Source organism: Mustela erminea, chromosome 6, assembly GCF_009829155.1.
Source record: "Mustela erminea isolate mMusErm1 chromosome 6, mMusErm1.Pri, whole genome shotgun sequence".
Classification (NCBI taxonomy): domain Eukaryota; kingdom Metazoa; phylum Chordata; class Mammalia; order Carnivora; family Mustelidae; genus Mustela; species Mustela erminea.
The window spans coordinates 106539541-106557036 of record NC_045619.1 but is presented as its reverse complement, the minus strand read 5'-3'; the positions used below and the strand labels follow the sequence as shown (position 1 = coordinate 106557036).

Genomic DNA, 17496 nt, shown 5'->3' with positions numbered 1-17496 from the left:
ACCCAGGCGCCCCTATAGTGAACATCCTTATACATGTCCTCCTGTAGACCAGTGGGAAATTTTCTCTAGGGAACATATCCAGGAGTGGGATTACTGGAACCAACTATGCCATCTATGTTCCTGTTAGCTTCCTTACAAACACTAAACATTGACTCATTTTCTAATTTATACCAATTTGAACAATGGAATGTAGCTTTTTGTCTCTGAAATTTACATTTCTTTGTTTACTAATGAGACTGAGGATCCCATGCTATATTTATTTGTTAACCACTTAGGTTTATTTAAATCCTCTCTCTCCTTATAGTCTCTTTTTCTTACAGACTTACAAGCATCCTTTTTTTATTCTGTATGTCAATCTTTGTTATTTTGGGAGGTGTGAAAATACCTTCTCCCAATGAGTCACACATCTGTTAACTTTGTCAGTAGTGTTCTTTCTTGAACAAAAATACTTAAATTTGATGGTGTCAGTTAAGATTTCTCACCTAAGATACATTTTCATTGATTAGCTATATGGTTTAGCCTTTCACACTGGGGTCTTTAATCAATATGGAGTCCACTCTATCTGGCACCAGGTAGGTGGCCAATTTTATTCTCCATATAGTAAGCCAGTTTTCTAACACACACTTAATTAGCACTAGTTTATGATGCTCCCCTCTACATACATGTTTAAACTCTTTTTTTTTTTTTTTTTTCACTGCTCTATCTGCCCATTCCTCTACCAGTACTATACCATTCTGGGGTGCACTGACTGGTTTAGTTAGTTATATGGCTCTGAAGTACATTTTCAGATCTATTAGAGCAGATCTCCCTTCTTTTCCTCTTTTTCTTCACATTAATGTTAAGATAGTTTTATTTGTCCATATAATTTTTAAAATTTTTCAATTGTTGTAAAATATACAAAACATAAAATTTGCGATCTTAACCATTTTTAAGTGTGCTGAACTCAGTGACATTCACACTGTTGTATATCCAATCTCCAGAACTCCCTTCATCTTGCAAAACAAAAACTGTTCAATAAAAAAACAAAACAACAACAAAAAAACTCATTCCCCCCAACTCATAGCAACCAACATTCTACTGACTTCTTTAGAATCTTCTGTAAGTGAAATGATAATATCTTTTTGTGACTCGCCCATGTAAAACTTAAGGTAAAATTAGTTTCTAAAAATTTACTGCTGGGAACATTTCAATTGATGTATACACTAACTTAGGCAGAACTGATATCCTCACAGTATTAAATTATACCACCTACTGATATCAACAGATCTCTCTGAATTTCTTTTTCTTCATCCTCCTATAGAGTCTTGGGCTTTCTTGCTTTTTTTACTTTTTTGGAAAAACTTAAATGTAAAAATGATTATTTATCTTTGAATTTTTGATAAGCCATCTGAACATAGGATTTAGAAGGAGAAAGGGTTGAGACTGATTAGCAATTTAATTTTCATAATGATCATTATTCATATTTTCTATTACCTCTTGAACCTACTTTGTTACATTTTCCAGAAATGTATTTGTTCTGTATTTTCAAGCTTATTAGAATATAATAATCTTTCATTATTTTTAAATTGTATGGTACTAGTAGTTACTTCTTTATCATTCTATAAGAGATGATCCTATCTGATTAGCCTTTTTAAAACAACTAACAACTTATCTGATCCTCTAATGATTCCTGACTTAGTTTCTATTATCCTCCATCTTACTGTTTCTTTGGTTTTGGCTGTTGTTTTTTTCCTTGTCTCCTGGTTTGCATCCTTAGCTTATTTGCTTTCATTCTTTATTGCTTTCTGATAAATATAACAAGACATTTCCCTCTAAACACTAGAGGATTAGTTATATCCCACAGATTTTCTTTTACTTTCTATTCGTTTCTGAGATCAAGACTTGGGATAAGATCAAAAGGCAAACGCTTAACTGACTGAACCACCCAGGCACCCCTATTCTAGTCTCCCTTAACTCAAAGTATATTTTCAATACTAATCCAAAAGATATATGCGCCCCTATATTTATTTTACAGCAGTATTTCCAACAGCCAAGATATGGAAGTAATATAGTGTCCATAAGTAGACAAAGAGATAAGGAAAACATGGTAGATATATAAATGAAATATTACACAGCCATAATAAAAGGATGAGATCATGGCATTTGAAACAACATTGATGGACCTAGAGAATACTATGCTTAGTGAAGTAAGTCAGACTGAGAAAGACAAATACCATATGATTCTACCCATGTCATCTAAAACAATGAACAACAACAACAAAAAGAAAAAAACAGAATTAGACCTATAAATACAGAGAACAAACTGATGGTTGCCAGAGGTCAGGGGAGGGGGGAGTTATGCAAATGAGATGAAAGAGAGTGGGAGGTACAGGCTTCCAGTTATGGCATAAATAAGTCACAGGAATAAATGAAAAGCATTAGGAATACAATGATACCGTAACAGCAATATAATAGGACAGATGGTAGCCATTCGTGTGGTGAACACAGGATAATGTATAAACTTGATAATATCATCACTGTAACTGAAACTAATAAACACTGTGTATCAACTATACCCCCACAAAAAAAGTACTATATTTTCAGATTCCAGATTTATTTTAGTTTTATGTTGCAATTCTTCATTACTGATTTCTAATTTTGCTGCATTAAGGGTCAAAGAACACAGTTCATGAGACTTTAATTCTTGGGAATTTTGACATTTCCTATGTGGCCTAGTGCCTTTAACTATTATAACTATTCATTAAGTTCTTAAAATCAATGCATATTCTCTGTTTGTTAGTGCAATATTCTACAGAATACCTATTTGAGCTTATTAATGTTACTGAAATTTTCTAAATTATTTTTTATTTTTGCTTCTTTGATCAAGTTCTAAAAGGAACATGTACTGATGACCAACTGCAACTGCTGATTTATCTGTTTCTCCCACTGTTGTTTTATACACTTAAAGGCAATATTCTTAAATGCATAAATGTCTACAATCATTGTATTTTCTTGATCTACTGTTCTTTTTATCAATATGTAGCATTCCTCTGTGTGCTTTATAACTTCTTTGCTCAGTCATTTAAGCATATGACTTTTGATTTTGGCTCAGGTCACAATCTCAGGGTCATGAGACTGAGCCCCATGTGGGGCTCCACAATCAGCATGAAATCTGCCTGTCCCTCTTCCTCCACTCCATACCTCCGCACCCCCCACCCTCGGCTCATACTCACTCTCTCTTTTAAAAAAAAGAAAAGATCATTTAATTAGTGGTATCTGGATGGCTCAGTCAGTTAAGTATCCAGATCTTGATCTCAGTTCAGGTCTTGATTTCTGGGTCATGAGTTCAAGCCCCTTGTTGTACTCCACACTGGGTATAAAGCCTACTTTAGATAGATAGATGGATAGATAATTTAACTTATGTTAAAATAAATCAGATTCAGAAGACACATTTTCTTGATATACCTTTTATTTATAAAAAATTTTCCTGTTCTTTTATTTTTAATTCTACTATTTTTTGCCTTATGCTTAACTCTTATTGACAATATATTCTGCATCTTGTTTTTTAATCCAACTGAGGTCAGTATTTTAATCTAAGTTTAATATATTGCTTTTCTCATTATTCATACCATTTTGGTCAACATTTTTCATGGTGTCTACATACCTCTCATTTTTCCCCGCCCTTTCCCCTATTCTTTTCTATTCTCCACTAGATAAATTGAGAGTTTTATACTTAAGATTTGAAACTTATACATTGTTTTATTCCCCTAGCATATTAACAGCCATACTTACACTTATATTTTCCTGTCATCTTCTTAAGCTTATCATCATCTGTATCCCTTCAAAAGAAGACACTGCCCCATCACCACTATGAACAGTGCCAACTCTACCATTTGTAACTGGGGGACTGGTGGTGGTAGGCAGGAAGCCCCCAAATCTGAGAACCTCTAGTGTAATAATATGTATCTCTACTCTGCCAACACTTTTTCTGAGGTGATCTTCTACTCAGGTATAGGTAATGTGGAGGAAGAAGGGGACACTCAGAAGCTAATCAGTACCTCACCAATATTACACTACAGCACCTGCCTCACCACCACCCCATGACTCGTAACAGGCTAAGGACTGCTCAGAGTGGTGATGGAGCAATGATCCACCTAGAACAATAAGAGAGAAACAGTTACTGAAAAATAACCCAAACCACCTCATGATGCCAAATCCTCTTTTATACTGAACAGCTGTTTCACTCATACACATATATTCAGATTCCTCACAGGGAAGCATTATAGCATTATGATCAAGAACATAAGTTCTGGAGTTTCAACTGATCAAATTCTAAATCCCAGGTAATCACTCAACTACTCATGTAACTTCAATCTCTCCAAGCTTCAATGTGCCCATCTTCAAGATGTTACGACAATTCTTATTTCTTAGAAGATTACTGCAGGGATTAACTGAGAAAACGGAAGAAAATATACATCCCTGCATGACACACAGAAAGCATCCAATGTCAGGTATTATCAAACATGTTTTATGAATTTATGGAAAGACTAGATCTCTAAAATGCACTTCTGTCCTAAGGATGTATTTCTAATTAGAATTAGAATGTGAATTCTAATTAGAATTCCCCAATGTGTTGGGGAAGTTCAAAGCTCCAGCTTGAAGAGCACAGCACACTGGGGCACCGCGTTGGGAATGCAAGTAGAAGGTGCATGGCAAACAACATCCAAGCTCCAGTGCCTAAACATCCTAGAGCCAGGGCAGGTCTTTACTTTGTGCTGGATCAGCTATGAACAAAGAGCCACTTCCTATAAACTGTCAGTAAGATAGAGATAATATTCACCTATAACGAACAGAATTCTAAAATTCAATGTCCTGAAGAAGAAAAAACTGTACTACTTTGAGGCAGTAAGGTATCAATTATTTTAATTTATTGAGAAAAATCAGCTCTGCACAGTTTTAACTCAAAAAGAAAATAAATTCACTGGTAGGTCCACAGTATGTCATCAAGACTCAGAAACAAGCCACTGGACATAAAACAGAAAATTTCCTGAAAATATTATAACCAATATTGAAAGTCCCAGGGTACTACTGAAATTGGCCTCAAGTACCAACCAAAAGTCATATGCTAATTAAAAACTTCACATAATTCCCCACAATGAAAGGAAAAAAAAAAACTTATCTTGCCTAATAAATACCATTAATCTGAGATCACATATATCAACAGAAATTTAAAAAATAAAAGGGCTTATAAACTATAAGGTAAGTAAAAAAAATTGAAACCTATTGATATTTAGAATTTCCCTCTCAATTCAGATGAGAGCTACATAATTAAACATCTATTCTAGACACAACCATTTTAGGAAGTCAATCCTATTATTATCCCCATTTACAAATGAGGAAATGAAGGATTAAAGAGGTAAAGTAATTCATCCAAGATCACATAAGTAATAAACATAGATAGCTGCATTCAAATTAAGGTCTGACTCCAAAGCCCAAGCTTTTAACCTCTGTTACTAAATACAGACCACCTCCGTGAAGATCAACAGATTAAAAGGGAAGTTCATGGGGCGCCTGGGCGGCTCAGTTGGTTAAATGGCTGCCTTCGGCTCGGGTCATGATTCCAGGGTCCTGGGATCCAGCCCCACATCAGGCTCCCTGCTTAGCAGAGAGCCTGCTTCTCTCTCTCTCCCTCTGCCTGCCGCTCTGCTTACTTGCGCTCTCTCTCTCTGTCAAATAAATAAATAAAATCTTTAAAAAAAAAAAAAGCGGGGGGGGATGGTCATAAAATAAGAGCAATTCCAGAAATAGTATATATTGTACACTGCCCAAAACAAAAGGGCCTCAATCCCCAGACCAGGAACAAGAAGAAAATCAAGTCTTTTGCCATAGCCTATTTTTCCTTAAAGGATTCTTAAAAACTCCTTGATCCATGTTCTTTTTCATATATGCTTAACGTAGTGCTGTGAGAGTTAGATCAAAGTCTAGGGCAGCTGCAGAAATGAGGACAGTATGAGTTAAGAGCAAATTATAAAAAAAAAAAAGTGAGAATTTTCCAAGAGCTGGTTCAAACTGCCTTTTATTGGGCTCTAACATGAGAAAGATGTTGGGAAAAAGTGACCCCTGTAAAATGTCACCAGAGTAATTTGGAAAAAAAAAAAAAAAAAAAGCACATGCTAATAAATAACCATATCAATTTCATTTAATTATCCTATACTCAAAAGATTATTGACTTTTACACTGTTATATTTTAGGATGAGATGGTCATACTAGAGCAGTTGTCCTAGTGACTCATAGGGGTAATCACTGAAACTCAGTTACTCCCACATGGCTAAAAACAAATATAAGAACCATTCAAGAATGACCACAAATACAGTTTTTACTCTCTATGGTACAAGAAATCAATCACAAGCCCATTTGTGATCGAATAAGAACACTACTTGAAAGGGGTACAAAGAAAAGGATGGACTTCCAAGAGGAAAAAAGTCATTTATTAGACTGTGACAAGGTTTTAAATGTTTGCATTATCATTAAACCAACTGCCTGGTTCTCCGATTCGCACACCTGCCACCTCTAGCCAACACTGTCACACTCCTAAACTTGGAAGTAGGCTCACCTCTAAAACACTGGCACCCTCTTCTGACCCTTGTGTAGTACTGCATGCACACCAGTTACTGGGGTGAAAAACTCTAATAAAGGCATGAGTTAGTAACTTTGCAGGTAACATTTTCCAGATAATTTTATACTTGCAATTCCCTGGATGAACATAAAACTAGCTGAATAAAAATAAGAAAGAGCAGATCTTCTAAATAAAATGTATTCCAGTGGAAAGAAAACCAACTGTGTTCTCTTAATTATTTTCAGTGTGTGTGTGTATAATCAGCTGATTTTAATACAATAGCTACAATGATAACAATAACAGAAAAAGGCTTTACTGTGTGTAATAAACTAGTTTAATCCTAACAACAACCCGACGAGGCAGACACTCCTATTACCTTCATCTTACAGATGGAGGGAAAGTGAGGCACAGTGAACTTAAATAACATGCCCAGAATCATATACCTGGTACTAAGTGGTAAGGCTGAAGTTCAAACTCAGCAACTATGACCCCAGAGCCAAAGCCTAATTTTTATCTAAAATATCCCTGTGAGGTAGAATGAGGTTTATATTCTGATAATAAGAAACATGACTGAAGGAAAGTCTGAGTTGTAAGGAAAATTACAAATACATCATTCAAATCTCTCAACATCTGAATCTCTCATTTTCAACAAAGTCCCAACCTATACAAAAATAAAATATTACATGAAAGAGTTTTGGTCATTTCCCCATTCCTCCTCACTAAAGGATTCTCATTTTCTGGGTCTATAATGTTTTTATGTGTTTTTACTTTTCATTCCTCTTTTTCATCTAAGTACACCCTTATTTACCTATCCAGTTCTTCAAAAGAAAAAGGAAGACAGGCTAAATAATCTACAATTTCTAACTTCATTTTCAAATAGGATATGAAGGCACATTGTCTCATGATCTGAAGTTCAAAATGAGATCTATTTAGAACATTTCTAGATTCTGCAGCTTGCCTACATAAAGCTAGTCATAATATCAAAACTCAAGAACCCTTAATAATCTAAACAAAGGGTAACCGAGCTCACTGCCATTCATGATTCACCATGGGTGAGAACAAAAGATGGATTTGGATTTCTTTTTTACAACTATCTTTACAACATTTCATGTTTAAGTATACTTAGTAGTACAAACTTAGGGCAAGTTCAAAGAATTAAAGGCATACATAAACTGCACCAGACTGTTAGATCTAAGAAATGAAACAAGATAGTTCTATTTTAGTACAGTATGACCACATTGCGAAACAATTATTCAGCACGTTATTCATATCTCCCAAATCTAAGTATGACAAAAAACTGCACAGGTGATACACATGAAAAGGTGCCAAGGAATGACTGCCTGCCAAAGCCAGAATTCTTCTTACCTCGGTCTGCAGGATGGCAGCCCGCTGTTCTTTAGCAGTCAAGGACTCCTTCAGCACTTCAATGTGTTGCTTACTGTCTGAGAACTGATTTGTGAGTGTTTCTAGCTTTGTCTGTAAGGCCAGTAGTTCTGTGTCCTTTCTGGATAGCTCCTGCTTCACCTGACCAATCTAGAGAAGATAATAAAATACTGTAAGGAAAAAAGAAATGAAACAACCACCTCTGATCTGGCTCTTTGACAGATCTGAGTCACAAAATATGAAACTAAAAGCATTAGTTTTCTGACAAAACATAATTCATCTTTTTTCCATCATCTAATCTTGGATAACCACCACACACACACACACACACACACAGTTTTTCAACAAATAGGGAAATTCCAGTTTTCATTTACTGCATCTCCTAAATACTCTTCAAAATCCCTTAGAAAATGAATAGAGGGAGAGAAATCCCAATTCAATTAGATTACTATGCAATAGCAGGAAGCATCTAAATACCACTGCAGTGATGAAACAGTTTTCATTTTATTAAGTCAGACCTCTTAAAACATAAAGTAGAATTAGCGTAGATACAAAACAGAAGGGAAAAAGAAAACCTCCTAGCATTGCTATTTAAAGTTAAATTCGAAAGCTGCTGCCGGTATACTGTTTACTTTTTTCATTCGCAAACAAAAGTTTATATAAAACCCTTATCTTAAAAAGCCACATTTAGTGTTATGAGGCATTATAAACCTGTGCCTCTCAGAAATCATATAATTTTGATGAGTTAGAGATACTGACCTTAAAAAAGATTTCACCTACAAAGTTATATCATCTACAATGTCTATTAGCTAAAGGGATTAAAAAGCATATAACTTAAATGCATAAAGGCTCATTCTGTAAGAATCAACACGTGTAATTTAAAACTGAATTACTGACAGAGGAATCCATAGTCAAAAGATGCCAATCAATCTCCCATAAATTTCTCTCATCTCAACTTAAAAAATTTTTATTTCAAACATTTCATTTACATTCTACTGTTTCTAAGAATTTTCTAAATAGTCTCTTATTCTAAATGTACACCAAATAAGTAAGTATCAGATTTGCTTTTACATTCTATTCTGTCTTCTGCCTAGCAAGGTAGCTATGCACAAGAAGATTAATTATTGGAAGTATAAATCTGACTGACAAGTTCAGTAATTTCAGTATTACTGATGAAAGTTCTCTGTATTTTTTCATTGACTGTACCTATAGTATTTTCACTATAATAATCTTAGGTATAAGGGACAGTTTGGGGAACATTTTCCCATAAGGAGGTATGAAATAAATATCAGTTTAATTAAATTAGACTTTTAAGGAGTGCTAAAAATAAGTGTCTAATTTACTCTTCTTGTTTAGCAAGAAGACAAGCATTTTCTCATATGCATGAAAATTCTACTTGCAGATTTCGTTATTCATTCATTCCACAAATATTTCTATATGCATACTGTATGCAAACTACTTGAGGGTACTAAGAACATCAATGGAAGATAACTATAAATGGCAGCTATCTTCACCCTATAATATAAATATGTACCTTGGAGTTACCTGTAATGTAATGCTGTGGCATCTTTCATGACATCCCTTTTCCAACAAAAAGTACATATTTATATTATTCCATCCTTAACATACAGGTTGCACTAAAAACATACTTGTGTATGAATGAATATTCAGGAGGAATGTTTAAAATGTTATCACTTCCTCAACTAAGGAACTACTATGGTTTAAAGATTACCTCTAATCACATAGTTAAAAATAGGTATAAAATCCCTGTTTCCTCATCATCTACTTTATTAAAGAATCATCAAAGTCTGCTATATTGACCACAGAGACTGAGAAAGGGAAGAAAATATTCTAAGTGGAAAGCAGAGTTTAAAAGCACACATTTTCCATAAAAGTTAGGATCATGAGGCTTTGCAGTCACTCACACCTGGGGATAAGTGTATCTCTGAGTATTTACGTCTCTAAGCCTTCGTTTCCTGACCAGTAAAATGGAGAAAGTAAACAGACGCTACTATACTGTTTGGAGATTAAATAAAATAATGTATGGAATGTACATAGCCCATTGTCTGACACAAGAAAGAAATATTTATAATAGCTAAGGGAAAAAAAAGGTAAAGTTATGCATCAACTACTCCTCTAGAAAATACACAGTTACCATAAACCAAATAAGTGCCTTATAGACAAAATATTTCACTTTACTATCTGTACTAATAAAGGGGCCCATAAATAGCAAAAACATCAAGTCAGCACAAATTCTGTTTTGGTTTGGTTTGGTTTGGTTTTTTTAATGCTGTGTTCCTGTCTTATCCCACAATTATTTTCAGAAGCAGTTTTTTCCCTGACACTGGTGTGACATACACGCACGTGGCCTAGTACAGGGCAGAAGATGGAAAAGCTCACCAGCACAGGTTCTGAAACCAGACTGCTTGTGTAAAAATCAAGCTCTACCTCTCACCAGGTATATCACCTGAGTACCACTCTGCTACCTCAGTTTCCACATCTATAAACTGGGGTTGGGTCATATACCAACCTTGGCAGGTTATAAGTGTTTGAGTGTTAGCTATTTTATTATTTTTTTGTTACATTTTGAAATGGAATTTTAAGTTCTTTAGACAGAAGATTAAACTAGATTTAGAGATTTTATGTTTCATGCTAATTCTAATTGACTAGCTAACTCTAAATAAGCAAATCACTTTCTACACATCTATTCTTTAAAAAGTAACATTTGTTGGAAAATCACCTAATGGAGACTTAAAGTTAAATACCTATGAACTTAAAGCACTTTACTCAAGAATTTCAAAATCTAGGCGAGTTGATCTTAAAAGTTCTCATCAAAGGAAGAAAAAAAATTTTTGTGATAGATATTAACTAGACTTACTGTGCAGATCATTTGTGTGTGTGTGTGTGTGTGTGTGTCTGTGTGTATCTCAAATCATTATGTTGCAAATCTGAAATATAAAGTTATAAATCAATTATATCTCAGTTTAAAAAAAAAAAAAAAGGATTTCAAATTCAAATAATCCCTAAAACGGAGAACATCTGCATATTCTTATACCGAAGAAGAAATGGAGATCACCATTCATATAAAACAATTATCTACAAAAGGAAAGGAGAAAAAACACGCTTCGAAGTCCCATCCATACAATGACAAAAGCAACAATAAAGAACCAGAACAAGTGAGGGCTCACTGCACACAAAGTGAAATATGGGTCAAACTGGTGAACAGGAGTCAGTTAAAGAGCAGAGCAGGCTGGTTAGTGCTAGTATTGGGCAAAGCTGCCAACCAAAGAGAATGAAAGTATAAGCCACCCAGAAGCCAGAGCTAGCAGGGTCCCACTGTGGGATCACTGCACACAAAGAGTAAATCTTACGGCAAAGACCTCAGCCTGAAGACCAGCCGCTCTCTTTTTCAGCTCCTCCCCTTGAGCCTCTTTCGAACTTAGTTCCTCCTTCAGTTGCTCTACCTGTCACGACATTGTTATTCTTTTTCACTTATGTGTCAATCTACGTCTTACTATCTGCTTTTCAGCCAGAGCAGTAACTGGAAATAACAATAACCTGTATAACACAATCAAATCTGTTCCCCTAATTCCCTCTTCAAAGAACCCTAGATAGTTTCTCTATTTTCACATTTTTTAATGGACTTAAATGTGCCAATCAGCAAATGGAGACTGTATGGTAGTTTATTTTCTTCTCAAATTAGCGTGAAAAATACAAACTAATAGAAGTTGAAAATGTGAATTTTTAAGTTCTAAAATTAGCATCGATTTTCAGTAGTCATTGATAACAGATTCTTAAAATAATAAAGGAATATTCTATTGACTTTTATGTCAGGTCTGAGTACCACAGCAAGAAGCTAGAAACTGGAGAGGAAGTTAGAATAATTGTGTATCATTCCTCTACAGTTTTCTGTTCTGAGAAACTGAGGAACTAATACAATTGGGATGCAAGGGGTACTTATTTGCAGCTAATATTATGTAATCATAATTGTGATTTTTAATTAAACCAAAACAAACTTGGCAAATTGATAACGATAATAAACTAGATCCTCCAATTTGCCCAAATAGTTTATAGAATCAAACTAAATGGCTTTGGATCTAAGGAAAAAATATTGTGACTGAGTTTCTAAATATGGACTGACATGCTGCGCTGGTATGTGATCTTACTGTAGGTATATCTGAAGTGCACACGGGAAACAATAAACCTGATACAAACGCATTTTCTCCAAGGGACAGAACAAAGGGTTTTTCTTTATAGAACTGTATTTGAAGGGAAAATAGGATATTATTTAAGCCATTTCAGGAAAAAAAAAAATAGGTGGGGGAACTGGGTTCAGGATTTTGGCTGTTAAAATACTACACAAGAGTTAAAGAACTTGGTGTCTCATGTAGTGAGAAAAATTCAACTTGGATAGAATTCTAATAAATCAAAAAAAAAAAGAATTCTAATAAATCATCTCAGAAGTACTGATAGATATAAATCTTAAACTGTGACAACACATAATCAGGCTCATAGGAATAATTTTCTTTTAAGTGAAAACTTGAAATTACAATAATTTTCTTTTAAGTGAAAACTTGAAATTACAATCAGTAATTCTGACTTTAGTTCTAGGAAAGTTGCATTTGAAAGAATTCTAATTATCCTTCCCTGAAGTCTGATAAAACAATGTGAAGTTCTTCATCATCACTAAGGAAATAGAAATATGCATCAATTTCTCAAAACTCTTTTAAAAACTATAGTATCACACACCATTACCTTATTTTTCATAAATTTAGAATGGCTCCGATAGACTTCCATTTGTTTCATTTCTTCCTCCCGTTCTTCCGTACTCAAGGCCCCATTTGATTTCAGCATCTGAATTTCCTCTTCCAAGTCTCGGAGCCCACGCTCCATAGAGGAAATTTTTGAATCCTGAAGACAATGGAAGATTTAGACATTAAAGTATTCACAACAAATGAGAGACGTTGAAAAACTAAGTCTTTACAATGTTGAATTTAATAAAGATAAACAAATAAAGATAGCATTTGGTGCCTTGCTTCTAAATTATATCCTTTATGGCCCCTTGGGTGAAAGGAGGAGAGTTCATATCTAGAATACGATTTTTCCTCTGTCCCTTCCTCCAGTCTATACCCCTTTGCTTAAAGTTGAGAGAATTATCTTCTTTAAAAAGTAAAAGAAATGGAAAGCTAGTTAAAGTTTCTTTGTGGTCGGGCACCTGGGTGGCTCAGTGCGTTAAGCCTCCGCCTTCAGCTCGGGTCATGATCTCAGGTTCCTGGGATAGGTCCTACATCAGGCTCTCCACTCGGTGGGGAGCCGGCTTCCTCCTCTCTCTGCCTGCCTCTCTGCCTACTTGTGATCTCTCTGTGTCAAATAAATAAATAAAATCTTTAAAAAGAAAAAAAAGTTTCTTTGTGGTCAACAAATTTCTAGGGAAAAATTCTGTAATATTAACAGAAAAACCATTCCTAGCTACTCTATCATTCTACTCTGTGACCCCTAAAAGGTTTATTTCTCCTCCCAAAGGAAGGAGGAAGGTAAAAGTGTTTCAAAGACTTATGCAATAATGTATATAACTATATTTGCAATAATATTTTATAGCATCTCATTGTAAAAATAACAAAGGGATGATTATGCTAACAATTATAGTTTATCATATTATTCTCTCTAGTTTTCTACACATTTTAAGTATTTTATAATAATTTTTTTTTTTTAAATCACTGTCCTTATAAATCATCTCCACAAATATCATCTCCCAGTAGAATATTCTTCTATATTCAATTTCTTGGTTTAGCTTGTCACACTATCTAGTTTATCCCCGAGTTTACTTTAGGTATTATCAATTGCAAAAAGATCACATTAGATGTCAATTACAGAAAAATTCCTACACAGAATGAACACTTCCTAAAGTTGTATATGTTTCATTCACCTAACAAATAAAGAAGTAGAATCATAAATTAAGTATAGTTTTACTTTATTTGGAACTTCAGAGAAACCACTCCTTTAGAAAGAATTTTGAAATTACTTCCTTTTGTACTTTACCTCAAAGATTTCTTGATTGATATTCTTTGTTATCATAAATCTTAGAGCATGAAGATAAAAGTTTTTAAGGATTTATCACGAGACAAGTACAACTAGCAATATTTAGGTTCAGGGGAGAGAAGGGGGATATATTACTTGTCCTGTGTTACCTTTAAAAATATCACAGCAAAAATTTTCTTTTACAAATCTACCCAAGTTAAACGTAGATGTAGTTCAAAATTAAATGCACCGAAGTAATGCAATCAAGAGATACAACAAACCTAAATTGTGAATTACTTGTTTAAAATAAGTGGGTGCATCCCATTTCTACCACAGCCTAAAAAAACACACACACACAAAAACAGTGGGACACACTTAATCTCCTGGCCCATAAAGAATAAATACAACCATAACTTAAAGATATCTTGGGCTCAGCTCCAGACCACTGCAGTTAAGTAAATATCACAATAAAGAAAGTCAAATAAATTGTTTTGTTTCCCACTGCATGCAAAAGGTATGTTTATACTATATTCTATTAAGTATATAATAACATTACGGGAAAAAATATGCATACCTTAACTTAAAAATAATTTATTGCTAAAAAATATTATCATACGAGCTTTCAGTAAGTCATAATCTTTTTGCTGGGGAAGGGACTCACCTACATGTTGATAGGTACTGACTGGTCAGGGTGGTGGTGGTGGTGGTGGTGGATGAATTTGGGGCAACTGTGGCAAATTCTAAAAATAAGGCAACAAGTCTGCTACATCAATTAACTTTTCCTTTCATGAACAATTTCTCTATAGCAGATGATACTGTCCGACAGCATTTTACCCACAGAACTTTCAAAACTACAGTCAATCCTCTTACACCCTGCTGCTGCTTTATCAACAAACATTCTATAGTATTCTAAATCCTTGGTTGCATTTCATGGCATCTTTACCAAGAGAAGATTCGATTTTAAGAAACGACTTTTTTTTTGCTCATACGTAAGAAGCAACTCCTCATCTGTTCAAGTTTTAGCATAAGATTCAACACCTTCAGGCTCCACTTCTAATTCTAGTTCTCTTGCTATTTCTGCCACATCTGCAGCTCTTCCTCCACTGAAGTCCTGAACCCCTCAATGTCATCCAGGAAGGTTGGAGTCAACTTCTTCCAAACTCCTATTCAGGTTGATATTTTTACCTCTTCCCATGAATCACAAGTGTTCTTACAGGAATCTGGAATGGTGAATCCTTTCCAGAAGGTTTTTTATTTACTTGGCCCAGATCCTTCAGAAGAATCACTCTTTATGGCAGCTATAGCCTTACGAATCCATTTCTTAAATAATAATACCTGGAAATCAAATGACTCCCTGATCCATGGGTTGCAGAATAAATGTTTTGTTAGTAGGCATGAAAACAACAATAATCTCTTTGTACGTCTCCATCAGAGCCCTTCCGTGAGCAGGTGCATTGTCCATGAACAGCCATATTTTGAAAAGAAACTCTTTTTCTCTGTAGTAGGTCCCAACAGTGGGCTTAAAATGTTCAGTGATGTTGCAAATAGATGCACTGCCATCTAGGCTTTTACAGAGCAAAGGCAGAGCAGACTCCATATAAGTCTTAAAGCTCCAGGATTTTTGGAATGGTAAATGAGCATTGGCTTCAACTTAAAGTAACTACTGCATTAGCCCCTCACAAGAAGCTCTGAAGCCAAGCACTGACTTCTCCTCCAGCTATGAAAGTCTTGGATGGCATCTTCTTCCAACAGAAAACTGTCTCATCTACACTGAAAATCTGTTGTTTAATGGAGCCACCTTCATAAGTTATCTTATGAGGTCTTCTGGGTAACCTGCTGCAGCTTCTCCCTCCATACCTGCTCTTTTACCTTGCACTTTAATGTCATAGAGTAGCTTCTTTCCTTAAACCTCATGAACCAATCTTTGCTGGCTTCAAACATTTCTTCTGCAGCTTCCTTGCCTCTTTCAGCCTTCACAGAACTGAGAGACTTAGAGCCTTCCTTGGATTAGGCTTTGGCTTAAGGGAACATTGTGGTTGGTTTGATCTTCAATCCAGACCACTAAAACTTTCTTCATATGAGCAATAAGACTGTTTCGCTGTCTTACCATTCATGTCTTCACTAGAGTAGCCACCACTAATTTCCTTTAAGAACGTTTCCTTTGAGGCGCCTGGGTGGCTCAGTGGGTTAAAGCCTCTGTCTTCGGCTCAGGTCATGATCCTGGGATCGAGCCCCGCATCGGGCTCTCTGCTCCGCAGGGAGCCTGCTTCCTCCCCTCTTTCTCTCTCTGCCTGCCTCTCTGCCTACTTGTGATTTCTCTCTCTCTGTCAAATAAACAAAATCTTAAAAAAAAAAAAAAAAAGAAGAACATTTCCTTTGCCTTCACAGTTCGGCTATTTGGTGTTAAGAGGCCTCAGCTTTGGACCTGTCTTCCTCACCAAGCTTAATCATTTCTAGCTTTCGATTTGAAGTGAGAGACATGTTACTCTTCTCACTTAAACATATAGAGATCATTGTAGGGTTATTAATTGGCCTAATTTAATATTGTTGGGTCTCAGGGAATAGGGAGGCCTGAGGAAAAGGAGAGTTACAGGAGAATGGCAGGTCAGTGAAGCAGGCAGATCACACATATTTATCAAGTTTGCCATCTTACATAGGCACAGTTTGTGGTGTCCCAAAACAATTATGATAGCAACATCAAAGATCACTGATCACGGATCACCACAACAAATATAATAATGATGAAAAAGTCTGAAATACTGGGAAAATTTCTAACTTGTGACACGGAGACATGAAGTGAGCAAATGGTGTTGGAAAAATAGTACCCAAAGACCTGTCTGAATTATCATATGATCTCCCTGATATGAGGACGTTGAGATGCAGTGTGGGGGGTTTGGGAAGGGCAGGAAAAGAATAAATGAAACAAGATGGGATCAGGAGGGAGACAAACCATAAGAGACTCTTAATGTCACAAAACAAACTGAGGGTTGCCAGGGGGAGGCGGGTAGGGAGAGGGTGGTGGGGTTATGGACATTGAGGAAGATATGTGCTATGGTGAGTGCTATGAAGTGTGTAAACCTGGTGATTCACAGACCTGTACCCCAGGGCTAATAATACGTTATATGTTAATTTAAAAAAATAAAAATAATTTTTTTTAATTTTTTAAAAAAAGACCTGTCTGACACAAGGTTGCTACAAACCTTCAACTTGTTAAAAAAAAAAAAAAAAAGACAGTATCTGCAAAACACAATAAAGTGAATCACAATAAACCGAGGTATGCCTGTAAACTGTTTTCATTGTACTATCTGAAAATTTACCTTCAAGATCACTATACATCTTCCTGGAAATATCAGGATGTAGCTCCTTAAGAATAGCTAAAATACCAGGCATATGCATGGGACTAACCTACCAATGAAACGTGGCTAACCTCTGACATTAGTTGGGGGCGGTGGGTGGATAAAAAGGGGCCAATGCCAAGAGGGACTGCAGAGCAGTCCACA

General features: G+C 35.5%; 1 protein-coding gene across 13 annotated transcripts in view; it reads right to left on the bottom strand.

Moving 5' to 3' along the window:
• The window catches only part of ERC1 (ELKS/RAB6-interacting/CAST family member 1), a 541029-nt gene that overhangs the window by 405208 nt on the left and 118325 nt on the right, over positions 1–17496 (bottom strand). For 6 of the 13 annotated variants that reach the window (XR_004287084.1, XM_032349203.1, XM_032349211.1 and 3 more), the window contains exons 5-7: positions 12734–12889; positions 11350–11442; positions 7961–8128 (exon numbers count right to left, since the gene is read on the bottom strand). Coding sequence is in view for 12 of the 13 variants with exons in the window: in XM_032349203.1 (XP_032205094.1) it covers positions 7961–8128; positions 11350–11442; positions 12734–12889 (417 nt within the window). In the remaining variant the exon portion in view is untranslated. The remainder of the gene's footprint in view (positions 1–7960; positions 8129–11349; positions 11443–12733; positions 12890–17496) is intronic. The other 7 variants (XM_032349215.1, XM_032349213.1, XM_032349209.1 and 4 more) reach the window with 2 other exon arrangements.